General features: G+C 40.5%; 2 protein-coding genes across 3 annotated transcripts in view; one reads left to right on the forward strand and one right to left on the reverse strand.

The window, feature by feature from the left end:
• Positions 1-283: 283 nt before the first annotated feature.
• stx2b (syntaxin 2b) lies at positions 284-8,103 on the reverse strand. Of its 2 annotated transcripts, XM_069682529.1 has the most exons (11): positions 7,813-8,103; positions 7,662-7,736; positions 7,482-7,581; positions 6,181-6,255; positions 6,006-6,079; positions 5,160-5,268; positions 1,741-1,814; positions 1,397-1,534; positions 1,073-1,183; positions 788-898; positions 632-651 (listed from the first exon to the last, which is right to left on the reverse strand). In XM_069682529.1, exons 1-10 carry the CDS (start codon positions 7,840-7,842, stop codon positions 803-805), a joined length of 882 nt encoding a protein of 293 aa, XP_069538630.1. In that variant the 5' UTR covers positions 7,843-8,103; the 3' UTR covers positions 632-651; positions 788-802. The 2 variants fall into 2 exon arrangements, with proteins under 2 accessions (XP_069538631.1, XP_069538630.1); XM_069682530.1 differs by lacking the exon at positions 788-898 and having other exon boundaries at positions 284-651.
• A 1,379-nt stretch (positions 8,104-9,482) lies between these two features.
• Positions 9,483-27,570, forward strand: part of adgrd1 (adhesion G protein-coupled receptor D1) — a 33,774-nt gene continuing 15,686 nt past the window's right edge. Inside the window, exons 1-14 of the mRNA XM_069683229.1 lie at positions 9,483-9,572; positions 9,656-9,692; positions 10,038-10,154; positions 11,944-12,042; positions 12,432-12,554; positions 12,633-12,809; positions 14,772-15,029; positions 16,251-16,318; positions 17,405-17,554; positions 17,666-17,716; positions 20,133-20,256; positions 20,599-20,706; positions 21,961-22,036; positions 22,834-22,975. Of these exons, the coding sequence (XP_069539330.1) occupies positions 9,519-9,572; positions 9,656-9,692; positions 10,038-10,154; positions 11,944-12,042; positions 12,432-12,554; positions 12,633-12,809; positions 14,772-15,029; positions 16,251-16,318; positions 17,405-17,554; positions 17,666-17,716; positions 20,133-20,256; positions 20,599-20,706; positions 21,961-22,036; positions 22,834-22,975 (1,584 nt within the window). The 5' untranslated portion in view covers positions 9,483-9,518. The remainder of the gene's footprint in view (positions 9,573-9,655; positions 9,693-10,037; positions 10,155-11,943; positions 12,043-12,431; positions 12,555-12,632; positions 12,810-14,771; positions 15,030-16,250; positions 16,319-17,404; positions 17,555-17,665; positions 17,717-20,132; positions 20,257-20,598; positions 20,707-21,960; positions 22,037-22,833; positions 22,976-27,570) is intronic.

Consider the following 27,570-nt stretch of genomic DNA (forward strand, 5'->3'; position numbering starts at 1 on the left):
CTGTAAAACCTCAGGGTGTATTTTTTGTTACTGCTTACTTTTGGACAAAGTCCGGCTACCTTTTTTCTGTTTTACAGCCTTTATGCTAAGCTAAGCTAAGCTATCTGGCTGCTCATGATAGCTTAATGTTTACTGTACAAGCATGAAAGTTGTATCAATCTTCTCCTTTAACTCTCAGCAGTAAGATGAATTGGCTTCTATCCAAGAAAGAAAACTATTCCTTTAAAGTAGTTAGACCAAGAAATGTCTAAAAGTGACACATATTATATAATTTTTTTTTTTTACAACTGACATGACAAAATGGCAGCAATACAGACTGTAGACCAGTGTATAAATCCGATGCGCTGTCAGGGATGTCTTCTAACAAGACCCTGTATTGTAACTGTAAAAAATAGCTCCAGGACAGTGTGGTATGTCATGAGGTATGATGTTACCGCTGCAAAGTGGATCACACACTTTATAAAGTGTGTTCAGGAGATCCTCTCTGTAATGCTGTTGAACAGCGAATGGCTTTTTATGATCTTATCATGCTTCAAGAGCGGACTGCTGTGAGGTTGTGAACCATGAAATCCATCACTCAAAGGTTCCAACTATTATGATGAGCAAAAGGAGGAGACCTGCAGCCGCACACATGGCAAGACGGAGAAGTTTCTGTCAGGAGAAAAGGGGAGAAAAGCCTGTGAAAAAGTGCGTTAAAAATCCTACTAAGAATGAATTAATAAACACAAGATAGATGAATGGACGAATGCTGTGTTTAAGGAACTGAAAGTGCTGGATGAAGTGTTACCTCACGCAGTAGTTCTCATACAGGCGGTTTGGTTAGTCCAACAGACAGGCCAACAATTAGTGCAATGATAGCAAGCAGGATCAACAGAGCAAAGGCAAGGATGATGTATTTCTGCCAAGTGAAAGAGAGGTGGTTATTTGAACCTCAACTAAAAGTAGGTTACATGGCTTTCAACAGTTTTAAAAGCTCACATGTAATGACCTTGATACCATAAATAATTGACATTTTTGACAATTATTTTACTTGTGAAACTTTGGTAACACATTATTAGAAAGGAGCACATACCCTCCGTGACTTTTTCTGGTATCTTAGGGCTTTTTTCGTCTCCTCCTTTGCACTACAAATGTATTCGGCCGCACTGGAGACGTTGTTCTCAATGTTGTTCACCATTTCTCCCTGTAAATAGGAGAATCCGAATGCTTTTATTCATAGCATATATTATTGGGTTGGCAGTATTAGAAAAGAAACACAGTGGCTACATACTGACACACATGTATTGGAAGTATCCTATGACAGATGCTATTAGATACTGACTAACACGACTAAATGTTGCACGTTTCTTATTGATAAAGTGGGTTTTTCACCTATGAAACTTTCAAGTTGTTTTACCTGAGTTTCTACCAGCATTGCCATGTCCATGAACATGGCATGCAGCTCTCTGATGCTCGACTCCAGGCGCATGATGTCCTGGTGTCGGGACTCGATCTCATTCAGGGCCTGACGTGTGATCTGGGAATCAGAAATAATCTGAGGGAGAAAAACAGGGATCCAAGGTGAAACAATGAAATTAAAATCACCAAACAAATTTTCCCAGTAAAAACACACCCTGGCAGCAGACTACCCCACCCCCAATGATTTACTCCTCCTCCACCACTAGATGGCAGTATAAGCCTTTAACCCTGCAATGAATGAACTATACAGCATACTGCACAGTGAAAAATGAGAGAGCTCACATCAGAAGTGAAGATTGATGGATTTCCACTTTCCAACATGTCCTCCAGTTCTTCATTGGTGGTCACTCTTCCAGCTGAAACAACAAATAGCAGGCAGTGATTATTCAGCAAAGAATTAAAACTGCGTCCACCTGATTTCTTACTTAAAGATTGAAACCTTTAGCAACATGTTGATGATCATGGAGTGAGGACATAGGAAACGTAATGCATAAACCATCCTTATGAAATAATTCAAATGTACAGTAGATGTCAACCTTTCTCTATATACTGTAAGGAAATGTATTATATTCTGGGAGTAAAGTAACAGACAACCCTGGATTTAATGGGTTTGTATATATTTGAAAGAATGAATGACTGTTAAAGCTCCTGTGAGGAACTTTTGTGTTGATTTTGGCGCCCCCTGTGGACAAAGCCGTACCTCTCATCTCTCTGCCGATTTTGTCCTGTACATGCTTAAGTGGTGGTTTTTAACAAGAAATCTCATCGTGCTGTCTTTAACAGTCATATGTTACACTCACCTTAGATTTTTGCCCTGGAAAATGTAAACAAAGGCAGCGCGCAGTTAATCACTTCGTCTGACACCTACCCCCCCCCCCGCCAGCAATTTCAGGCATTAAAAATAACTACATAGAAATAATCAATCTTGTCGCTGATAGTCTGGTTTGCTTTTGTAGGTCATATAGAGTCATCAGAAATTATTTCAGTCTGTTTCATAACCAGCTAAAAACTCCTCACAGGAGCTTTAAACATCATTTAGATGAAGAAATTGTTCTAAAAAGGTCCAGAAAACTGCTCAGAGACAAGAAATATGAGAACATATGATTTAATTTACAGGCCTTAAGGTGACTGAAAAGACTGCAGCTATTGATCGCTTGTTAGGTGAAAACTGAGCCCCAAGAACATAACAACACTCTTGCCCTTTTATTTTCCCTCTGGACCTTTGATTCAATATCCGGCATTAAAACACATAAAAAGCCAGCAGTGAGGGAAAGGAGACAGAGAAAGGGTTAAGGTGTAGTTTAGTCAATGACTAAAAAGATTGATTATCTGACACACTTTATAATAACTATTTTTATCATCATACTTGCAGCATGCTTGAAAATATTAAAGACACAACTCAGATGTTTAAAAGACAAAGGTAGTGAGTGTAGATGCCAAGACTGAAAGCAACAAGCACAAAGATTAATCTCGTTACATTGGAAGGAGGCCTCGTCTCCCACACTATCAGGGATACTTGGAAGTTCTTGACTTTAAAGAAGATAAGTTTGTTATTTGTGGGTCTAATATCAGTTTCTCTAAAGTTTGGCAGCCTTTAATCACATACTTTGTTTAATGTATTTATCTTCTGTCAAAGCAGTTTAAAAAGGCACTTTGTAACAGCAACTGCTGTTAGTGTTGTCTATCTTATTGTGTTTGGCTATAAATGTCTTTTTTCTTTTCTTTTGCTTATTTCTTCTGGCAAACAGGATGATATTAATTATCATTTTAATGATAATGTGTTCTGAAATGTACCATATAAATAAATTGGTTAAATAAAAGAGAATAAAAACAACAGACGCTTGTGCTTGTCTCTGGAACAATATATACTGTTGTGTTGTTTAATCCCAGGATTATACATTTCAGTGCAGTGAAGCTGCTGTGTGAAGAGAAGAAGCCTCATTGTAGCTTTATATATTGAGCTCTGTTTTCTACCCAGGGAACACAGCAACAAACACAAAGCTGACTTTTCCTCAGGTATAAGGAGATGTAATAAACCAATACTGACTTGAATATACTGACTTTATGGAATAAGACTTTGTTTCAAATGTGATGCTGAAATAACTTAAATGTTTGACAGCTTTAAACTAAGGCATAGCACGAGTTATAATGGTTGTTAAGGGTCAGAAAAAATGATAGCTAAATAAATCTACAAACCTAAGTGCAACAGTTTCAACAATGTGTTTAGTAGTGTGCTGCTAATTTAAATAACTTTGTGTTTAATTACTGTATTTTCCTGCTGTGTTTCCAGTTAATTCCTGGGTGAGGGTGTAACTTGTGCCTAAGATTAGACGCGTCTAGAGGATCAGAAGAGGAACAAAGGAACCCGGCAGCCCTCGTAGACAAACAGCTGCTGAAACTCTATAAACAGAAAGCTTTCTCTTCCTGAAGCCGTGCCTCCTGTTGTACACCAAGCTCCCCGGAGAGACGGATCTGTGGGCAGGTGCTCACTGTAAGTCACACACCTTTCGACTGTTCCTCAGAGAGACGGAGCCAAACAGCAAAAACACACCACCATTACACCTCATCAATGCACATCAAGCAAACACAGTAACACCTCTGAATGATGGGGATTAAAGGTGTAAGTTCTCAACACTTCAGTGAGAGGAGGCCGTGTCAGAGACAGGTGAACTACTGTTACACAGGCCGCTGAGCCCTCTGCCCGTTTCCCTGGTAACACAAACACAGCGAGCCGTCTCCAGTATCAGTCTTCTGTCTGCAGAGCTTCTCATTAATGGCCGCAGGGATCATGGGAGATAGTCCTATTTTTGCCTTTTGCTATAGTCTTGTGTTACTCATATGTGCACTATACAATGCACCTGATAGACACGGCCTCTCATTTGTTTCTCACTCTTACTTTAAACAAACATACTCCTAAAAATGCTGGAAAAACAAGTTAAACTAATAAACCTATAAAAACATAATATATATTTATTTACACTGCATGTTTTTTGACACCTATACAGCTTTTTTTTTTTTTGCTTTTATTTGCTTTTATTTTATTTTATTTTTTTTACATATATTAGCATTTATCCTGGTTTGCTGGTACCTTACTCCTGCCAGTTATGTATCTACATACAGGATACTAAACAAGAAAACATAAGGACCACATTTTTATAAGTCTTACCTACCATAAAAGAGTTTGTGAAGCTACATGATGTTTTCTGTATAGATTGTATGTGCTGGAAGTCTCCTGTCTTACGTTGAACAGCTATTTTAAATCTGTTTTGTAGATATTGATACTTTATTGTACAGCCTTTGCTTTGAACAATCCTACTAATACTACTTCTCATTTCACTTCCAGAAAAACTTGCAAAACATTAAAACTCTAGTTTTTATATGTGAAGATTTGTGACTTTGGCTGAGCAAAAGAGAGCCCTGAAATCTAAAAGAAACCTGAATAAACTCCGTCCTGCTGCCGGCGTCTGTTTATCAACAGTCAGGTTTGTGTTCAGAGACTCAGAGAGGAAACCGGTGTGGTCTGTTTCCTGGATCCTGTTCTGACACAGCCTCAAGGTTTTATGTGTCTCTCTTTTATCTCTGGATCCTGCTCTTACAAATCTTCAACGTGCAACCGGATTGAATCCTTTGATGTGTTTAAAATAAAGACGTAGAATTCTCTATAATTCCTGTCCTTTGAGGGTCCATTATTTGTCACTTACTTATCTCCAATTGTCTCTGGATCCTTCCTTTGCTTCTCTCCCGAAAGGACACTTGGGTCTCGTTGTACTGGGTCATGACCTCCACAAACTTCCTGGACAGCACTGTGTGCTGGGGACGAGTGACAACACAAGGACAGAGGGTGAATGTACATAATAAGAACACTGGTATGTATATGGGATTATAAGAACATTTTTACAGGCATTTCTAAGCTAAGGTTTGAAAATACAGCATAAAAAGGAGAACCAGTTTATGGTGCTATAGATTTTCATCTTGTCTGTCCTTTTAGTTTTTACTTAATTTTTCTTTTATGAAAATATTTCTCTCCTTTTTTCTTCTTTAAGATTATTTGGCCTTTATTGCATAGGACAGATTAACAGGGAATGGGGAAGAGGGAGTGGGGATGACATGCACCAAAGGGCTGCCAGTCAGAGTCAAACCCACCGCCGACGCGTCGGGGTCCGGAGGATTTTGCCTCTGTGCATGGGGCGCCTGCTCTACCAAATGAGCTAAACCAGCTCCCTCTACACTGGTTTTAATGTTAATTTACTTTGTAATTATTGTTCCTGTGAAATGCCTGTATAATTTGCTGCTGTAGCACAATAACTCCCCAAGTACTGGATCAAGAACCCATGTCTAGCTCTGGATCGATCTACAAACTCAGGAATAGTGTATGTGTCAGATAAAGTTGGAAATTTGAAAGGACACAGTTTTTATATCCTACAATAAATCCGTAATAATTACTTTAGCTCCGGTTGTTTATGTACAACTAAAAGATGGGCGATGTTGATCACATATGGGCTAGAAAAATATGCAAGCAATAAGCAGCCGTCCATCTGTTTCCTGACCTGAGTCTTCTGGATCCTGAAGTCCACAGAGGATCTGTTAGATGCGTCATCTTTGGGCATACTTTGCTCCATGGCTACAAAATGAGAGAGTGATGATAGAACGTTACACAACAGCAGATAATATCAGCTTTTGTACGCTGTGGTCGATTAATGTCTGGGTGTGACAGTCGCCTACATTTGAGTTTAGTCCGCACCACGTTGGCGTTCCCTTTGATATCGTTTGTCAGAGTACCCAGTTGATCCTTTGTTCCTTAAAACACAAACATGAAACACATCACACAGTAATGTAATTTCAGCTCATCACCGGCTTCCTCCTCCTGTCTCCTGTAAATATTGAATTAGCTGTGATTTCCTCGTGTAACTTGGCAACATAGCAGAGACAATCTAGCAGAAGTCTGACAGCTGCAGGCACAAGCCCATTGTTTCTTTCCCTGTATGTACTCTACCAAGTCACATCAAACACAGTGGTGGACAAAGTGCACAACTTCATTACTTGAGTGAAAGTATAGATACTCCTGGTCAAAGCATTCACTTAACACAGTGAGAAAACACTCAAATCTTTTTTAAACAGCCATTATGTATGTGCAAGGCCTCTTGAACGATGCAATTGCGCAGCATGTTCTGATTCCTGATGCTGCCAAAGCTCCCTTTGCTTTTTTCACTTCTCTGCAGCGGTGTTAGCATGCAGAATATACTAAAACATGTAAAAAGAAAAGGGCCTCTGCGACAACTTCTCTATTCATATTCTTATCTTAATTCCCTGATGCTGTATACTTATCTGATGATCTATGTAACCATGGAGATGCGCAAGGTACAGGTACGGCAACAGCACTTAGACAAACGACACGCAGAACTACACGAACACAGTTTATTTTCTTTCTGATTTTAGAAAAGAAAAGACAATTCATGAGCTGACTTCAGAGCAAACGTAGCGAGTAACGAGAACATTCATAGAAATGTAGTGGAGTCAAAAGTACCATATTTCACTTTCAAATGTAGTGGAGTAAAAGAAACATGGTTCCCCGGAAGATAATACTCAAGTTAAGTACAGATACTCAAAAAATGCCAGGGCCAGGGGTTCATCCAGTAGTAAAACTCAGATGCATACACAAATGTCGAAGTTATAAGGGTTTAAATCCTAATAAAACTTTGAAAATGACTAAAGCTAAAGAACGAGTGCCCACCAATGACAGCATGTTTGAACCCCTGGCTGTTAAAAGGTTTTAAAGTCGGAGCCCAAACTACAATAGGTTGTACTTTTTGGAACAAAACAGAGCCGTCACAGGTTTCCTGCACAGGCGGCTGTTCATTTACACTGAGGAGGAGAATATAACAAAGGAAGTGAGACATTTGTTGTGCGCCTCAAAAGTCAAACCCCAGCCAAGCCAAATTAACCCTTTAAAAACTGCAGATATAACACTGAACTTCAAATACCCTCGGTTTCCATTCTAATGTTTTATGAAGACACACACTTACTGTCATCTGGGTTGGGTGCGGACAGGATCATGCTGTGCATCTTCCTCACCTCCTCCACTTGGTAAGAGATCTTATCAATCAGTCCTCGAACTTCTTCCACCTGAATCAAACAATAAAACATGAGTATATCTATCCAAAAGATTAGGTGCACATCCTGGAAGTTGCTGCAGAGACACCCACCCTTCTGAAAAAGCCCTCCATGAAGCCATCTCTGTCGACTGCCACTGTAACACCCTCTTCTGCTTGTGTCCTACTCTGTACGGATGAAAAATGCGTTTTTATGAAGCCTGAATGTTTCACCTGTCAAGTTTTAAAAAGAAAAACAACTTACAGCAGCCAACTCAGCCAGTCGATCCTTCATCCCACCGATCAGCTCGTCTCCTGCCAGGATATTTTAGTAAAACATCCGCTGGGTCATCCTGGAAGTCTCCGTGTGTAGAGTAACATTGAGCACCTTGTGCACGAGAGCTTTGACATAAGGCCTACATCGGCTTTATTAAGAATATAGAAATAGGAAGAAGCAGCGTCGAGTCTAAAAGTTTGAACTCAAAATTGGATGTAAAATAACGCGATAAAAAGTGAGACCTCGACAAAATAAATGTATTTTTCTAGTCCAATCTGTGTCGATATTTCACACCGCACGAGCGCTAAGGACCTGTTACATGTCCACGATATCTCTTTCACCGGGATACGCCTTTCCCCTCACCCCTGTCCCTCCCTCTCCCTCTCCCTATCTCTCTCTCTCTCTCTCTCTCTCTCAGGGGGCAGAAACTAGTCCACCCTCAATTAAATTTGATCGGTCCATCATGATAAACAAACTGAATTAAGGTAATCCTATTATATTTGTGAAGGGTGGAAATAACAGAGGGGAGGGGAAAGGAAATATTGTATTAACTCTATTAAAAAGTATCATTGTGACACATGAGTCCTCTGTGGTTTATTATCGAAAACAACAGTGGTTTTCTCGTATATTTTATCATATGATGGATTTCAGTTTGACAGAAAACACCCGCAGGCAGTTATACGAGAAGGTTGGATAAATATTAGATGAGCACGTCTGGGTGGCCTCTGAAATGTTGGTTGTTATGCCACATGGTGGCGCTGTTTAACTGGCTAAGTGTGCAAGTTGACCTTGGAACGAGGACGGGAGTAGTGTGACTTCTTCAGGTGATTCCCACACCTGTGGGTACTCTCCAAACTCTTAGTATATTTTACTTAAAAAGAGGAGATGAACTCATCTCTTACAAGTGTATTATTGTGAAATGATGCAGAGTGAGGTAAGTTATCTTACTAAATAAATGTCTGAGTGCTTGATTAAATTAACCGAACCCATTAGGTCACGCTTAAAAACTAATTAGTGTTGCAGTTACTGTATCTGATTTCGGGGTCTATGTGTCTCTCAATTAACCATTAATGAAACCAGCCATCCACACATCAGCGTCCCTGTTGTTCCCAGAGGAGGTTGTCCTGTATCGTCATGACACTACAGTATCTTTTTTATCAAAACAACAATATTTGAATCGCATCGGACGGATCCTGATCTCATTCACTCCTCGCGCAATCTCCAATTACGCACAGATAATACCATTTACGCACAACTCTAACGCCCCTCCTCAGAAGATCCAAAAAAATGACATCACGTTTTGCAATTCCCACGTTCAGTCCAAGAAGTCAGTCCGCCTCCACGGAGCTCCCCTTCTCTCATACAGTTTCCAGATGCAGGCAGAGGAACTCAGAGAAGTTCCATGTAGGAATACGGATCACGGATTATAACTTTCTGCGTGGAAGTGAATGTGGGGCTTCAGATTTATATTATGAAAGAGCATCTTCTGAAGTTTTTCTGCCTCATGCCAGGACACTAGGTTGACTCATTTTGCTAATATTTGATATTTATCTACATTTCTACGCCTGGACACATGGACTAATCAGAAGTTTTCACATGTTGGAATAATGCGTGTCTCCTCCTGGATTCATCTTTGTCTGGGGATTTAACAGTTGTTTAAAAAAGACTTTTTTAGGGTACATTTCACAAAAGCTATGGGATTTTCTTTGAAAATTCATCTTATTACAGCTTTTGTCTCCTGTATTAAGGTAAGAAAAAAAAAGCCCACCAAACATCAGTTTGATCATCTGTTGAGTAGCATCCTTTATAAACACATTTGATTTCTTTACAGGTTTGTGCTCAGGTGGTACAATCTGCGAAGCACCCAGGTAGTAATTACTTTTTGGGTTGTGATTTACTTAAAATTTAAGTTGCCATACTTAAGATGACATTATAAAACTTTATATTGGATCAAAACAATACGATGAAGGGTAAAAACAAGTATCTTAGCATTTTATAACCATTAAATCAGAGGATGTTATATGTTTTCTCCTCTTATTACCCAGAATAGTCTGTTGCTTTTACAGCTGTTGGCTTTTTTTTATTATCAATCTTTTAATCTCCTAAAATTCAAAATGCTTTGCCAGGAAAATAGATGTAGACTAATGGGCAGATCTTGATTAGGGGGGAAAGCCCCTTCTGGACGCTTGTTTACCCGTGAACTCTTCCTGCAGGCCTGCAGGTGTTGTCCACGGCTTCGCATTATTGGCCTCTCGATGCCGTGGACGGAATCCATGAACTGTGGGACCAGATTGGAAACAGACCAGGTCATGTTAACGGGAGTAACATAAGTATGTGCATACATAAGCAGACTGCATATGCTCACAGGAATGCAACACTTAAATGTTTTTGTCTGATTGCTCTCTGCATGGTCTCAAGCTGTTTCTCAGCACCATCCTTCCAGCCACAGCCATCGTGTCTTTTTGAATATGCTGCTATGTTAGGAGATTTCTCACCAAAATTATGAATTAAGTATCTTAAGTGTGAAGTAACTTGTGGTTTAAAATGCTTCAATTTCTCAGATAAATATTTAAATATGTGGAGGTGGAAAAATTATAGAGATGTTCCGATACCTGGGGAGACTGGGGGCAATTGTAACAGGGGGCAATTGTAAGACACTTAATTCCTCCAATAAGAAACAAGCTAGAGTGATGAAAGTTACTTTGCACATATTCAGTAGGACTCTCTGCCTTCTACAAAGGAGCAGGATCACTTCACCGTAGCACAAGTACAGTATTTCTTCTTCTGCTGTCTAAAGTTTAGATGACTGTGAATTTAAACTTTGAACAATTTCATCTGTAGGCTATTAATTAAAAATGAACATGAACCACCTTTGCTAACATAAGTGTTGCTAGCTAGTATACGAGATTTTATCATGGCTGCCGGGTAGGGGGCAATTGTAACACTGTGATCGTATTATTTAGTAGTATATGTATCTTATGTTAAAAGTTGACAAGTGTATTTCAATTAAACTGTGGAACATTTATGAAGGAAAATGTAAAAAATGTTACAATTGCCCCCGGTCTCCCCTACTGAATCCAATACCTCGACTTAAGTGTTGCCCAATACTGAGCACTGCTCCAATACCAGCGTGATTAAAAAAAGGAAAAATGTAGGCTGTGCTACTAAACCTGTATGAATTCAATGTAATTGCTATCCTTGTTGTGTGGTCTTTCTCAGTACACAGAAGAGATGCTAACCTAAAAATAAGCTGAGCTAAAGTAAGCGGCAGCTCATGTGAAACATTTTATTTTTGTTTATTTACCACTTTTGACTATCTTCACTTCACATTTTAATAACAAGTACAGACATAAATTGTGTGACAGGAATAAAGTAATTGCTAACATTTTTTTGCTAGCTTTGACCTGGGTCACGCTATCTGCTCGCTCCAAACAGTTGTGTTTGCTAACGTCACATCATAAATGACCTTACTTTTTCTCTTTGTCATTAAAAATAGAAGTAGTATAAAATATCATTTTTATGTCGGCTGCTGTTTTAGAGAAGAAGAAACCGGTCAATTCACCATATTCACACAGCAGCCATTTTGACAATGTTAGCATTCTGCCACTTACTAGCTAATATACCGTTATCTAAGACTCGGCTGAATGCTAACATAAGGCTACATTACATTTTGGGCGACAAATAGATGACGGTATTAGACGATGCATTGACAGGCGTCCTTGCCAATACCTCAGATGACATTTTAGACTTATTGGAAGCATTACGATTCTAGCATGGGTATCAGAGCATCTCTAGAAAAATATAGGGGGTAGATCATTATGCTGCATCTTAATTTTTTTCATTATATTGTAAAGTACACATTGAGTTCACAGCCATGTCAATATTTTTGTTAAAAGTTGTAGAGGGATCAGGTATAGACTCGAGTTCGATGTGTGGAGTCACCTTGAGTATGGGAAAAGTTAAGAGCTGAACCTCTGTGAGCGCTGCCACCGTGCACTCAGCATCACTCTGTCTCATACCTGCGCACCACGTCCCTCCTGTTGTCTCCTTTCACTTGTGTCCTCTGTTGTGTGTCTGTTTAGGTATGAATCACTGTTTCTCTCCGTTGTCTCTGTCCAGCTCTCAGAATCCACAACCACACTGTGCTCCCTTCCTCACATAACTCTTCCTATGTGTATACCAATGACTCTGCCTACACTAACATTTCTGCAACAGTAGGTGAGGATCAATCTCTTTCTGCTCTCTCAAATTCATCCGTGCATCAACACCTGCTCTCCGGTGTCCCATTTCACACTCCTCTCCATGTTCAGTCTGTTGTCTGTGCAGCACAAAATAAGGAATTCTCTTAATCATTTTTATATTACATGTAGGTCACTTGTTTAATGACTTTGTGTTATTTTATGAGATAACAAGAAAGCTGTAAAACCCCTCATGTTCATTAGCTGGAAAACTTCATGATTAATTGACTATAAAGGGACTTTGGATAATATGATTTATTAGGTACACAGAGAACCTAATATTTTAATGTTTTGGCACATATCTTGGCAACCAAACAGTGCTCATAATTTTCAAGCAAAATGATGCCTTTGATTTGTGGTTTGCTGCAGATATTGTTGAAGGAATGGTCAACAAGGGCATCTTTCTGGATGGAGACAACGGCGGTACTTTTCTCCACTTTGGAAGCTACCGGAACTCTTGCATTAGTGACCCCACTCTGTGTGGTCCGGAGGGTGAGTGCATGGCAAATTATTTTTAAAACCTTTTCCGTCTTTTATGTTGATGACTACAAACTTTTCCTTTTTCTCCAGGGATTACATTCTCCTTTTTTTGGAAAAACCAAGAGGCAGAGTCCCGCTTCGCTGTGGCCTCTGGAGGGAAAGTTATCTCTAATGGCTTCTCCGTCTTCACCAATCCCTTTGGAGGATATGTGGAGTTTTACACGCGAGGAAACTACCACAGATGGAAGGCAAACATCAGAGTTCCAGGTAATGTGAATGAATTTGCCTTTTTATTACATAATGTTCATTTAATTTCCCATCATGAGGAATGCACTTTGGTCTTGGAATTATGTATTTTTCTGTTTTCATACATAAATTGGAAGTTATGTAATTGCATTCACGCTTTGGTTGAATGAAACCAGATGTAGTCACAGGGAGTTGATTTGGCAACCAAAGGATACATTTCATAAATCGTTTGCTGTTTCACAAAACATACAATTATCATGGCTGGGTAATGAGATCCAGTTATTTCTCTGCTGAATACAATAATGTTTTGTGAAGAGTAAAAGTTAAGTTAGATGAAATTTGATAAAAGTCAGAGTCACTACTTTCAATTCAATTCTAACAATAAGAGTTATGTTTAAATGAGATTATAGGATTTGTGAAACTGTTTTGACAGAATGGGAAAAAACATATGAGGCTTAACGTAACGTGAAACTCTGACAGATCAGTGTTTTGTTCTCAAATGACTTCTGTCATTTCTGTTTTTGCTGCTTTTAGTAGAGCTTGTGTTCACGGGGCGTCATAACTCAATTTGCATTGGAGTGTACAGTTACCGAGGATCAAACATCATCTGGTTCTCATACAAAGTGAAGTTTCAGGACAGTTTTCTCTCCTGCAAGTGTGAGGAAAGGCTTTCAGCATTATGGATTAAAACCTTGTGACAAATATAATTGTCAGTGAAGGCTCCGAATACAGCGTTACACATGATAAAACTCACTTCATAAAGAAGTGATAGTGAGAGTTAAAGCGTTTTAGTGGGGTTGGTCTTTGGCACATATGGTTTATATTTTTAACACAAATGAGATGTGCTCTGGTTGTTTTGCTCTACAGGCAGATCTGTTTCCAGACAGTGAATGTATTGTCTTTTGGGACTCCCCTTGTTGTAAATTTTGTTCAGAGAAACAAGGGGAAGTGAGGTCTTTGTAATGTAAATGTTACTGGGAAGAGCTAGCAGGAGGAGAACACTGACTGTGAAGACTGTGGCCTTGAGTTCTCATAGGGACACAGGATTTATAATAAAAAACAATTAAAACATTTAGAGCTGTAACAATATTAGCATAGCCATTTTAGCATATTAGCGTGCGGGTGTTAGCTCAAAGGTTCAGCTTGCCTCACAGAGCCAATAATATGTTGCAGACTCCTGTTAGAGGAAAATGCAAACATTTCTTGCCGAAAGAATATTATTTAATTATTAACCATTATTACATTAAATGAATTAGCAACTACTCTGATAAGCTATCAATGCTGTTTTAACCGAACTAGCATTGACAAGAGTAATTGTAATAGCTTTGGTGGTCCCTTTTTCATCCAGCACATCCAGTAAAAAAGTATTTTATACATTTTGACCAAAAAACGTAATGACATTCCTTTAGCGTCAGTAATTCTTTGTGTTAAAGGATATTTGAGAAACGTTTGCATTCTAACGTGCTAAATTAAAATGGTGAACAAAAAAAAAAGTTAAATGTTAGCATGGTAGCATTGCATATTAGCATGCAGCTGTTAGCATTTAGCTAAAAGCAGCGGCATGCCTCACAGAGTTAGCATGTTGTAGCCTCCTGTTCAAGCAAAGCGCTAGTATTTCTTGGTTCCATCTTCTCAGATGTAATGATATTTTGCCTCTTTGTGTGATAAACGACAACTTACTGAATATATTTAGGCAAAACAAGCTACTTCAGAATAATTACAGATTTTTTATGATTTTCTAATGTTTTTGGTGTAATAGTGAACTGATTAATGGTGTAATTGTAAAAATATTCCACAAATTAGCTGCTTACTACAAGCTTTATTTAAGATAAAAGCAATAGGCTGGTTGTGTCCTGCTCATTTTTATTCCTCCATTTCTTTTCATTCCCCTATTATATTTTGCTCTTTATTTCTTAATGCTTAATTTTATAGAGCTGCCATTTTAAATTGCATACCATATACTGTATATGGCTTCTTTTTCAGGGCCTTACTGGACCCACATTCTGTTCACGTGGACCAAAAAGCATGGTCTGATGGTCTACATCAATGGGACCTTCACCGCTGGTGACACTAATGGCAGTGTGTCGGAGAACTATGGTGACCCCTACCCCGACCTCGTAATCGGAACTGGCAACAACAGGGCATACAGTCACTATGTTACCGGCGCCTTCGATGAGTTCGTCATCTGGGAGAGGGCCCTTTCACCCAGCGATATCTTGCTGTACTACAGTGCAGCCATAGGTAGGACGTCACGCTCTATTGGATAATATTAACTGTCAATCTAGGACATGGCATTTCTATTTTCATGTTTTCTTGCTATTGAGTCTTCTCTGAGGACAAAAGGCTTCTCTGAGGTTAAATAGCAGTTTACGTCTTGGTCCTCACTTCATCCACACTATTTATGCATAATGGAAAGATATTAAACTTTGCAAATATATCCCAGCCCCCTGACAATGGCTCTTATAGCACAAAATATTTTCCTGACCTTCCACCATAAAAGTGGCACGGCTCGCATAGTTCTGCCTTATAAGTATTTATAACAGTGCAGAGGCACGCTGGGGTTGCACGGGGCAGATCATTTTGATTTAATGTGACAGGTTTTAACACGCTGAGAGAAAAACACTTACACTCCTGACTCTGTTTTTTTCTCTCGCTGTTTACCTCCTTTGGTCAGTTGAGTGCCATAAATGGACGAAAATATATTGAAATTTATGAGAACTAAATAATAATATGACTCTGTTAAATGGGAATTCATATTACCAAAACTCCCAAGAGATTGGGAAAGGTTCAAAGCCTGACATAACCTTTAAGCTATTGTATGATCATTCCCGTTTAATGAGGGTGAATGGTGTCTGTTTCATAGTTTGTATGCTAATAGTATACAAGACTATGACTGTGTACTGCTGGAACTTCAACTGGTATGAAGTATAAAGTGCACATGTCCTTGATTTCTTCTCCAAAGCTGTTACCAAAAAGCAATCCTCAGACCATTACTGTTATGGTTACAGAAAAATATTATCAGATCACTCATATGAAATGCTGCATTGAAACAAGGAAGAGCAGGAATCGTTCAGACTGTTACCTTCAATGTCCATATAAGGTGGTTTGTGGTAGCTCGTTTATGCTGCTTTTATTAAATGACAGCAAAGACATAAAATGTATTTTAACCATGTACAGAAGCTGGACTTATTTGATTATCCCAGTTTTGTGCAGGTTGTACTCTATCTCATTTCATAACTTGGCTCCGTCCAGCAGTCTCATAAAAGTAAGCTGTGTGGTGATAAAGTGCAGCTACATCACAGCAGCTACGCCCGGTCAGGTTCAACAAAGGACCTAATAACAAAATCATAAAAAACGGCAATCAAAGGATATCCAAACTAGAACGTTTAACACAACCAATACAAGTCACCAGTGTTACTCTTAACCCCTGTGTAATAAAGTCCTTTATATTTTGTTTTCTAGGTCAGGCCATGGTTTCTGCCACAACAGCCAGAGCCTCCAGAGAAGTCACCTCAACGACACCAGCATCTGTGAGTTTGTCAGCTCTCACTCTGCATGACTCTCAACAAGATGTTATACCTGAACAGTACAGAGTCTTTACTCAAGTAGAAGTAGAAGGACAGAAACTTCACTAAAAGTGAAACAGTACAGGCTCTGAAATGTACTTGCGGAATACAAGTACATAGTAGTCCACCGAGGAACATTTCTTTCAGTTGTTTGTGTGCAAAGTTAATTGAGCTTCACGTTAAATGTAGGAGAATTTAAAATTCAGAGAACGGAAATGCAGCCGCTTAGCTCTGCCTACCCTCTCTGGCAGATCAACCACTGCTGGGTGATGGAAAACGTGTCACTAACTGGGCGCTGCTTGTGATTTTTTCCATGAAAGTCGCCACAGACACCCAGTCTGTACTACTGCAAATGCAAAGGCTTTCATCAGTGGGCCATAGGCTCAATCACCATTGTGTTAACCCATTCGGCGATAGATAGTGACTTAACAGACATTTATTTAAATGAAAATCTTCATCAGTTGGATGGGGGAATGTTCCATCTCTGCGGTTGAGTGGTCTGTGTCATCTTGATACAGCTTTTACATTGTTTTCTTCATGTTAGGTCAGTCTATTGCGATACGGACAAGGGGAAGTAGAGGTGGAAGTAGAAGGTACAAATTTTTGTGTCTAAATGAAGGGGGTTACAAGAAAAAACATACTCAAGCGGAGGACAGATACTTGAAAACTCTACATGAGTAAGGAAACAATGTATTTGTGCTTGGTTACCTCCCACCGCTGTTCCAAGCAATGAGGCAAAAAGCTCCACAAAAGGGCATTTTGCTTGATACATTAAAAATGCAAAGATAGAGCTAATGTTCCTTTTGAAGAGAGGATGGGGAAAAGGATGTGGAGCCCACATGTAAATACGCTCGTCCTGTTTATTAAAGAGCTTTGGAGGTACAAAACAGATAAAGAAACAAAAGAAAGTAGACACAGCTGTTTAACACCACACACACTATGTTTCCCTGAGAGTATTCCCCACACTTATCCAGTCAGCATCAGTCACTAACATCCTGTGTGTGTTGGAGCTCGCTGCCTCCTGAACTACCTGATGTGTTGTCTCCCCAGAGAGCCACTGAAGCGAGTCCTCCTGCTGACAGCAGTCAGCCCGTGGAGGATCAAAGCTCCCAGGACCCGCCGTCCACGCCAGTGTTGGGCTTCCTGAAGGGGATGCCGAACAGGACCATTCCTCACAACACTGCCAACAACCTCACACAGGTCTTGGAGCACAGTCCTCTAAATACACAAACATTTTACACACTGACACGCAATGCCCACCCGTGTGTTTATGATGCAACAGTTCCGTGATGTTCGTTTTCTTCCACTCAGGCTTTTCTCAAAAGTGTGGAAGAAGTGCTCGCCTCTCCGGTGGCGCCAGAGGTAAATGAGTTCACACTGTTGTTGTGCAAAGTTCAAACATGACCTAATGCAACATATGCAATTTGGTGAATACTTTAATCCAAGGCATTTAAAAGATCTGCGAGTGTGAGATTTTAATGCTACATATTTTTGGCACAAGTGGTGCCAACAGCAATAACAGAACCGGGCAGTGCACCCACTCAGGATTACAGCATGTGGTCAAATATGGTGGTGAAAATCGTATAAGTCAGTTCTATAGTGTTGACTATAAAGTACACACACAAGCAAACACACGTTTTGAATGTAAATTTGCAGCTTCCTGTACTGTACACCCATCCTGGCCAAACCTCCAGGCTCCTATATACAAACACATTGTTGCCAGAAGAAAAGCGAGTGTGTGGTTTCAGCACATGGAGTGCTCAGAAACAAGCCTGCTTGTTTTTGTAGGAGCAAGCTGAAACAGATGTGCACGCATGAGAACCCACAACTTGGATAGATCAAGTGTTCTGTAAATCCCCCTTTTGATTACCTTTTCTGACCCGATTCACGCTGAGTGTCAGAAAACTTCACTCCTCAAACTTCGCAAACATGTTTATAACATTTCTACGGTTCTGATCTGATCTAAAGACATTGCGTGAAGGTACTACTTGTCGCTTTTGATTGTCAGCAAACAATAGAAAAATGCCTGAAAGCTTTCGTGCAGCGGGGTGTACTGTCAACAGCGTAAAGAACCCAGAACATGTTTTTATAAGCATTCAAACAAAAAAAAGGAGCATTTAAGAAGACTAAAGTGGATACAGGCAATAAGATGTGATATACGATATTGTATGGACACACATTTTATTCATGTAAATATCGTCCGTCATCTTGCACGAATCTGTGCACACTGTTTTTTTACTGTAAATACTGGAAACTATCTACCTCATGTAAATTAACCCATCTATACATAATCATCTAAATCATATATATATCAGCATCATTGCACTCCTCATACTTGCAGTGTTGTCTTTTTGCAGTCTTGTAGATACAAGTTAAATATTTAGTGTTTATTGTAGGCCTGTACAACAGAACATAAAACAGATTCTGATTCTGGGGTATTGGTAGAAAAAGGCTGTTACAATTTTGGCAATGCAAACTGTAGAGGTCAAAGCTAAGCTGTTCTAAGGCTAAGTTAAGGCTAAGTTAAGGCTTGGTTCGGTTAAATCTTTGATTGGGTAAATGATGATCTTTCCTGGTGAGTCAACCTCTAACTGTTCATTTATTGTTTTTCCAAGACAAGCAAGGAAAAGAGAAAGGTCAGAGACTAAAAATAGTATCAAAATACTTTTTCTCTCTGGTAGGCATGGGCGCTAGAATAATCCTTTGATATGTTGATATCTTGTGTTTTTGGCTAGTTACAGACATTTTATCAGAGTACCAGCACTTTGTTGCATATGGTTGCAGGAATTGTTCTCGCCTCCCGTGGGTCTGGGTTACAGAGTATGACACATTGTTCTCTGTCTGTATGGTGGCTAATGCTAGCTAATGTTCACAAACTTTACTTGTAAAACACTGACATTTTCACTTGTGCTCCTTTTACATAGCTTAGCATTACAGATGAATACTTGGAGTAGTTTAGAATTGAGGATTATCCCGTACTGTACTTGTCGCTGTTTAGCACAAGTTACATAGTCCTGCTTTAAAGGGTATCGAAACCGCCCTTTAAAGAGCAGCTCCAGTCATGTTTTAAGACGTATAAAATGCCCTGCTTGAAATAATAAATTGTGTCTAATAATTTTTTTCTGCAAAATATGTTTATTACCTTGTAAAAATCCTCCCTAGACATCTCCTCGTTCTCCCTCATTAAATATTCCAGAATCTGCATAGTCCCCGCCCACTATGCACATTTCTGACCGAAAACAAAACACGTCTCTGCCATCATTTAGTGGCAACTTGTTAAAACTTAGCTAGCTTGAAATGTAATTAATTGTAGTAGGAGTAACATTAACGTTAGTAGTCAGTAGTGAGTTTGCAAAAATTACGATGATGGTTACAGCTGGCTCGCATATCGCTGAAGTGGTTGCCATAGGTTACACATAATGATATGCATAGCGTCACACCGTCCATTAACGGGATTGGCTCCTTAGGTTTGTGACGTCTCAAACCTGCCAATCTGAAAACGTGTTGTTCAGCCTGTCCTTGGTACACTGTAGATTAAAAGCAGACAGGCCCAGCCATGGAGATGACTGTTGTCCCTGATATGACTTGTAACACATGAAGAACACCACAATGAGATGTTTACAGGGTTAAACACTGAATTTTGACTGGAGGGAAGCTTTTACTTGACCTTTTTTATATTTGTAAATTGACCCTAGCTAAAATAAGACAGTCCTCGACATTAAAAGCAGCAACTTTGATTTAATTGTGAACTCTTTTCTGCTGTGTCATCATCGAGCAGCAGTCCATCCCTGTGGTCAGCGGCCTGATCGAGACCGTGGACAGAGTGATGGAACATATGGTGACTAACCTGGAGCCCAGCCCGAACGCGCTCATCTCCCTCGGTGGAACATCCTTTGTTGCAGGTCAGTTTGCGCTCAGCTCTCCATGAGGTGACTCACTGTTTGCAGTTTGTGTGGACACTGTTAGAGGGTACAAGGAGTCACTGACATCATTATTTTTCTTATTCAGAGGACACATGGCGGTCAGATCAGCAGAGGTCATCCCCGTCCATGTTGCCTCTCAGGGGTGTGGGTCTTATTTTGCATAATATTTAGTTTGCCCCTAAGCTTGCTTTTGTCTGTCTCCCTAGGGTGTCCTTACATCTTCTATCCACCCCTGATACAACACATGGATCTTGTTGCTTTTTCCTCAGGCTGTTTTTCTCAACAATTCTTGCTGTTTCTAACCTCTGACCCCCCTCACAGATTACTCCCTGATGAAATTCTCGCAGAACTACAACCTGCCGCATTACCGCTTCCCCGAACAGGGCAAGAGCTACATCTCGGTGCCTGGAGAGGCTTTCACCATGCAGTGTAAGTGCAAATATTAGAGAGTCACATGTTTTGAGTGATGTACAAAGTGTCCTCGCTTGAGGATTCCCTGTGTAAAAACTAGTAGCTTCTCTAGCTTGAGTGTGAATCCTGCACATTAGTCGTGCTCTGATCCTGCCAAGAGAAAGCTGTCCAGCGTGGAGGCTCTTGTTATTAGCCTGTAATTTATTATACTTAGATTTAAGACTGCTAACATAGCATACAGTGTAGGACAAGAGTGCCATGAGAGCTTTTGTGTAACTTTACGGTGCTCCATAGAAATCCAGCTACGACTTTAATGCTGGCAGTTACCCTTTTATCCAAAAACGGAGCGAATGAAAGGGAGAGCACTTTCTCTCCACTTTCCTCCGTCATTAAAACGAATGGACTCACATAGCGGAGTGAAGGAGAGCATTAAAACTCTGTTTGTTTGACTTTATGTTCAGGTCAGATTCGCTTGGCTCCACCTGGCTGCTACATGTACAGTTTGCCTTAAAATTAGTGGAGTAAAACGTTTTAATAATTCATTAAAGGGCTTTTATCCGGAATCGAATACATGTTATTGCTCGACTCAGGAGACAAATTAACTCACAGCTCTGAATACCTGGCTGTTTAAAATCCTCCAAGGGAAGGTTTTATATCCTAATTAAGCGGGGCGCATGCTACATTATTACTTTTTCCTTATTCTCTCCGTTTCTTTGGAGAGTTGCATGAAAACGCCAGCCACCTTGAGATCTCCTGTGGGACTTGCAGGGGGGAACTTTCTGTTGAAATGAGGTTTTGGAAGGTTCAAACTCCCCTGCAGCATACACACCGCACATTTGTTTGACATCATCAGGCTTTTTTTTTTTTCTGTCACAGCCAGCGGGGCCCGGGTAGAGGCCCCTATGAAAGGAGGAACAAGACCATTACGGATTTCCTCCAATTTGACTGTTTATCTTGCAGTATTGAGGTGGGACTGAGCTGGATGATAGGCCAGATTAGAGGAGGGGGAGCAGACCTCCTAGCTCTCCTGGTGAAGTCATGTAGAGGTTTCATAAGATTTCCCAACATCCATGTGGTTTTCGGCCCTCTGCCTTTCACCCTTGTGCGAGCATACGGCCGTCCCATTAGCCTGCCGGTGCCAGCGTGCGGCGGCAGGCCGGCGTTAATTAACTTCTCTTCTTTGTGCGCATTTTAGCAGCACTGCTTTACATTCCCAGCCCGCTGCCCATGTCGTTCATGTTCAAACACTGTGTGTTGTCCTCTTTTTCTCAGCTCAAACCACCATCGTTGGCCTGTTCTACCACAACATGCACAACTACTACAAAGAGATCAGCCCTTTCAAGACCAGGTAAGAGGACATCCCCCAATGTGACGTGTCCTTTTTGTTGATCGAGTCTAATCCTACAATGAGACTTCAGTTTGTCATGGGTTATATCTCCGAAAATATATTCTTAACCTTCTTTCAAATATGGGTTCAAGTCCTTAAACAACAAAAACAATGCTCCTCTCTTTGTACTTCCTGTGTGGGGAATCAGGTCCCCCCTGCTTCCTGAGCCTCAGAACAGCCGGTGCCCGGGGGGCCAGGCCTTATCTGTCCTCTGGCCTATCTCTCATCTCACCACTCAGCCTCCGCTGACTGATACACCCTGCTATTAGCGCTACACAGCCACTTGCCCCCCCCCCCCCCCCCCCCCATTTATTGTCTCATCCTGGACCAGCTTGTTCCACTTGTGCTGCACTGTTTATTTTTACTAAACATGACGTTACAACGATTAAGCAACCTGTTTTACTTCACAGAAGTTAAAGTATTGAGAGATGTTTGTGACAGATTGTTTTGAACATGGCTCTCACGCTGTGGGGGAAAAGTCCCCTCTGTTTCATGATAGAGGTGATGCTTGTGTGATCCCGATGTCACATATCAGCTCGCCTTGGAAAAACTATTGCTGCAGTTGTGCTGGTTGTTAGTGTGATAACTTTTATAGACAAGTGATTAAAGTCCCACTTAAATGCTACTGCTGTGGGTCCGTGTGTAACACTTGTGTGTCGATGTGAATGACACAATAGAGGGTTTTTTTCTGGTGTCTTTGACCTCTCTTCTCACCGTATTTATCTTACATTCTCTGTGCCCTATTTTTTGTCTTGTAGGATAAACGAAGCCGCAGATTTCAATGATCACAAGATTCAGGTGGCAAGCTGTCTAATCTCTCTCAAAGTGGAGCCCTCGCCGGCCCTGTCAATCAACCTCTCTGGAGCTCCACTCATCAAGATAGTCCTCACCCACATCCTGGTAAGAGTCGACCCTTACAACGCCCCAGCTTCAACTTATTGTTTACTTATTGTCTGAGTCAGTCATACTGGGAAAGTAGAGTGTTTTCCCAGTTGTTGGGTGTGGGACATCCACCTTATCAGAGGAAAGAGGGCCATGCTGCGCCTGTGGCCACAGTAGCCGGATCTCTCCATAAAAATCCATCAGCTCTATTTCTGGCGTTGTCTTATGTAAGAAGATGAGCGGCTGTCACTAACTGAGGCCGGTGCAGCTGGGCACTCAGCATCACAAAGAATGACGCCTGTTTTGGTTTTCATTAGCCTGCCTTAAGTCGTCCTCGAGGAGCATGTGGCTTCCAGAGAGCAAACTGATTATGGACATTCGAACTGCAGGCTCAGGGCACTTTGAAAGGAACAATAACTTTCTTTTATGAACAACATATTTTTCTTTGCTGCTTTATGGTAAGGGCCGTGCCAGCTTTCCATGGGAAACGCAGTTGAATCACCAAAGGAAAATTAACTGAAAAATGTGTATCGCATTAGCTTGTTTCCTTGTTAAGGCAGAAATGGGGCAGTGTACTTCATGGCCGTGTTAATTTTTGCACAATGACAAGAGTTTTTGGAGCGATTATTTTCACCGACATAAATTTTGTTAATAGCCTGTTTGGCTATTAAACAACAGCACTAATGAGGCAGTTAACAAAGCCAGCTGAGTAAACCCCCAACAATTAATTTACAAGCCCTCAGAAGAATTATTCACTTTCTATTGAAGTGAAATCATTTTTTCTTTAAGAGCACAAATTAAATCCATTCAGCTTCATGACACAATGGTAATATCTCTTTGTTTGCCTTCATTTCCTTGGTGAAATCAATGTTTATGCTGCAATAATCTGGCTTGGTTCTTCTGACAGTGTTTGTTTTAGCGGACGCCATGGGAGAGGGTTTGTAATCCCCTTTTTTCTGGGAGTGTTGGAGATGCTCACCAGCCCTGCTGTCTGTTGGGTCGAGGTGTTTCTATTCTAGTTTTATAGCCCTTACCTCTGATCTAAGGACAAATCCGGTTTCTGGCATACTTTCCCTAACAAATAGGCTGTTATACTTATTATTACACATACTGATTGGAACGCACCATGCCAGCGCATTTCAACTTGACTCAGCCTGCATAACTTGGACGCTGATTTATATTTAGGGGCTGCATAGTAATTTGGCACGCAGCGCTTTTGGCTGTGATCGCGTCCAGAAAAAGACTTGTTTTGCTGCTCAGACTTTATGTTGGATTCTATCAAAATGAGACTATTTTGGGGGTTTTTAACATCCTGGGCAGCTGCTGGATACTTATCACCTCCCTCGCTTGGAGACAGAGAGGGCGTCTCACACAGTATGTGGCAGACTTTCCCCGTCTTTGTTTATGTTGCTCTTTACTGTCTGCGCAAGTTAAAGCCTTAAAGATGTCCTCTATTGGCACCAGTACAGTGTCCCAGAGGAAGTGATTTGCAACTGCGCTCTCAGAACGTAGACGGGCACCCAGTGAGTTCATTAAAAGCTGGCGAGGGGACTGAAGAAATGTGTCAGCTTCCTCATCTGTCTTTCCATGCTGTCATGGTTACAATACGTCCTGTGTGCCATCTCTTGTACCTCACAGTCACCGTCTGTCGTGGCTCAGACCCAGATGTAATCCATTTTCCTTATCTGACACCTGCCATGATTAAATGCTTTGTACTGTGGATTGATGAAACTTGTAAAGAACCTCGTGTCACGGCAGGTACCTCTCACTGAAGGTCAAAGCCATGTGGTTGGTGTCACAGTGACCTTGCAGTCTTGATTGATGCTCTTCTGAGTACGCTGAAACAGCCCGGTGAGGTCATGCCATTCCCAGCGGACTCAGTCGGAGCGGAGATGCTGCCTTCACACGTTATGTGGCACAGGCACAGCGAGTTTGATACCCACACAAGGTGTTATCGAGGCAGCTGGAGGCCCACATGCTTTCTCACGCCATAAGGCTGCCGTGTTGATAGACCCTGGCTCCATCAGTGAGTTATTACAGCTGTCTGACTCAGGTTCAGTTTGAGAGAGCCTGGGGGAAGACGAAAGAAAGAATAAATGAGGGTGGGAGGTATTGGGGTCTGTAGTTAAACATTAATACATACATGAAACAGCTGACACCTCCTCTATGTCCTCGCTCAACGTCATAGCATCACACTGATGGTCTTATAAAGCGGTGTAAAAGTTTGGTGGCTTCCTTAAGAAGGACCAAGGCAAAGAGTTTAAGAGGAGGGCAGCATTGGAAAAGCGCTGATGGAATCTATCTTCTATTTTGATGTAAAAACTACAAGAAATGTACCACAAGAAAAAAAGATTGATGTTTCGCTATTAACTTTTTGGCTGCGTTTTAGATGAGAAAATAAACACCTGACTTATATCTGTATGCTACAGCTAGCAGCTGTTAGTTTAGCTTAGCTTTAAGACTGACGGGAAAAGAGCTATCCAAGCTATGTCCAAAGCAAACCAAAACAAAATCCTCCCACAAGCACCTCTACGTGCCCGAAAAAACAATGTGTCTTGGCTAGCTGTGTTTCCTGATTCCAGTCTTTGTTCTAAGCTAAGCTAACTGACTGCTAGCTGGAACCTTAGCACATATTTGACACTTGCCTTGTCCAACTCTCAGCCAGGAAGCAAATAGTATTTACCAAAATATCATACTTTTACAAACTTCTTCTTGTCTACACACACTGAATGCATGAATACTGAATTTATCAAATAAACACAGATATCCCCGTTACTTTATTAGCTGTTTTTATCCACTGAACGACACCTCTTTTGTATAATATCTTACAGCTAGCTGGTGGTTAGCTTAACTTAGGCCAAAGGCTAGGGACAGGGAAAGAGCTAACCTGGCTCTGTCCAAAGCAAACCAAAGAAAAAATACACATACCTGCATTCTTTCTGATTTAACCCTACAAAACAAGATTTCTTAGCTACTCGGTTTCCCCTATTTACAGTGTTTGATCTAGGCTAAGCTAACTGGCTGCTAGCTGTAGCCTTAGCACATATTTAACATTTGTCTCATCCAACTCTTGGATTAATTTTAACAATGGATTGACACCTTTCTTATACAGTATCTGTATCTTACAGCTAGCTGCTGGTTAGCTTAGCCCGAAGGCTGGAAACAGAGAAAGAGCTAACCTGGCTCTGTCCAAAGCAAAACAAAGAAAAAAAATATTTTATTCAACCAATCATTTGATTCAACCATACAAAACAATATTTACGGGTTAGCCAGTTTCCTCTATTTACAGTGTTTAGCTAACTGGCTGCTTGCTTTAGCTTTCGCCACTATTAACAGGCGTTTCTCATCAAACCCTTAGCTAGGAAGCAAAGTTTTTCCTATAATGATAAAACACATTTTTGTATTTTTCTATACACACTGAATTAAACCAAGATTTTTTTGACTAAAAAGTTTTAAAAATAAAGAAAATATGATTTCTGAATTGATCAAATCGACTCAGATGACTTCATCATTACTCTTTTAGTTTACATATTAACCAAGTGACTGGACTTAAAACTGTTGGTGACTAATTTCCTTTGGTACCCCTCCCATAATTTAAAGAACATGTAAAGGGACTTAATGGAGAGTGAGTAAGAAATAAGGGGTTAAAGGGAAAGTGGACGGCTTGTTTACAAAGACGTCTAGACTTGTTGGAGCTTCCTTTACGTGTGGAAACTCATGGGATTAATTGTTCAACAGCTTTGACAATAAACACGTTATTTAACACTCTCTCATACCCGCGCTCTTTATCGTGTAATCATGTATGCCAGTGCTGGTATCAGTCCTTTCTGCCACAATAAGAAACCGTTCTGTTTTGCCAGGCTTTTTATAACTCCCAGCACACGCCCAGCTTAAATCTTGTGGGCAGAATGTCTCCCAAGTCTCTCCCAAGCACCCACACCCATCCATACACGACCAGCACACATACAAACACAAGCTGTAAGAGCCAACACGCTGATCAATCACAGATGGAGGTCTGGCTATTGCTCTCCCTCTCGTGTCAGAAGAGTTTTGAGTCCTTTTCAAGGCTCCTCCCATTTAGCGCCCTGTTTCTATCAACACTGCAGCCTCGCGACCACCATAAAGTCCAGAGCTTAAGAAGAAAAGGTCCTGCTGCTTATTGTGACTATATGAGTGCTGTGGCTGCAGATGAGGGTAAAATAGAAAGGCATTTAAATAAAATAATCATTCATCTTTTTCTAAATCTACTGGTTTATGATTGTCAAATGGAAGATTTTCCTTTTTTTCACCATCTTATCTGGCACTGGGTCGAAAATTCTTGGCTTTTGGAGTGTTGATTGATCAAAAGAAGCTATTTGTAGACAACTTGTTAGGCTGTAGAAATAATAAAGACAAAATAATTAATCCATTTGTCATGAAAAAAAAAAATCAGAATCAGAAATACTTTATCTCTGGGGGAAATTCAGGCGTTACAGTTGCTCTGATACAGAGAGAAGCTTGGAGAAATCTATGGCATGAAAAATAACATATAGGAAATATATATAGTAAGAAATATTTCAGATATGTGCATTATATATACAATAAAATAAGAAATAAATATAAAGATTAAATGC

Source organism: Semicossyphus pulcher, unplaced genomic scaffold (genome assembly GCF_022749685.1).
Source record: "Semicossyphus pulcher isolate SPU_LCO1_2020_fin unplaced genomic scaffold, fSemPul1.0.p SCAF_6, whole genome shotgun sequence".
Lineage (NCBI taxonomy): Eukaryota > Metazoa > Chordata > Actinopteri > Labriformes > Labridae > Semicossyphus > Semicossyphus pulcher.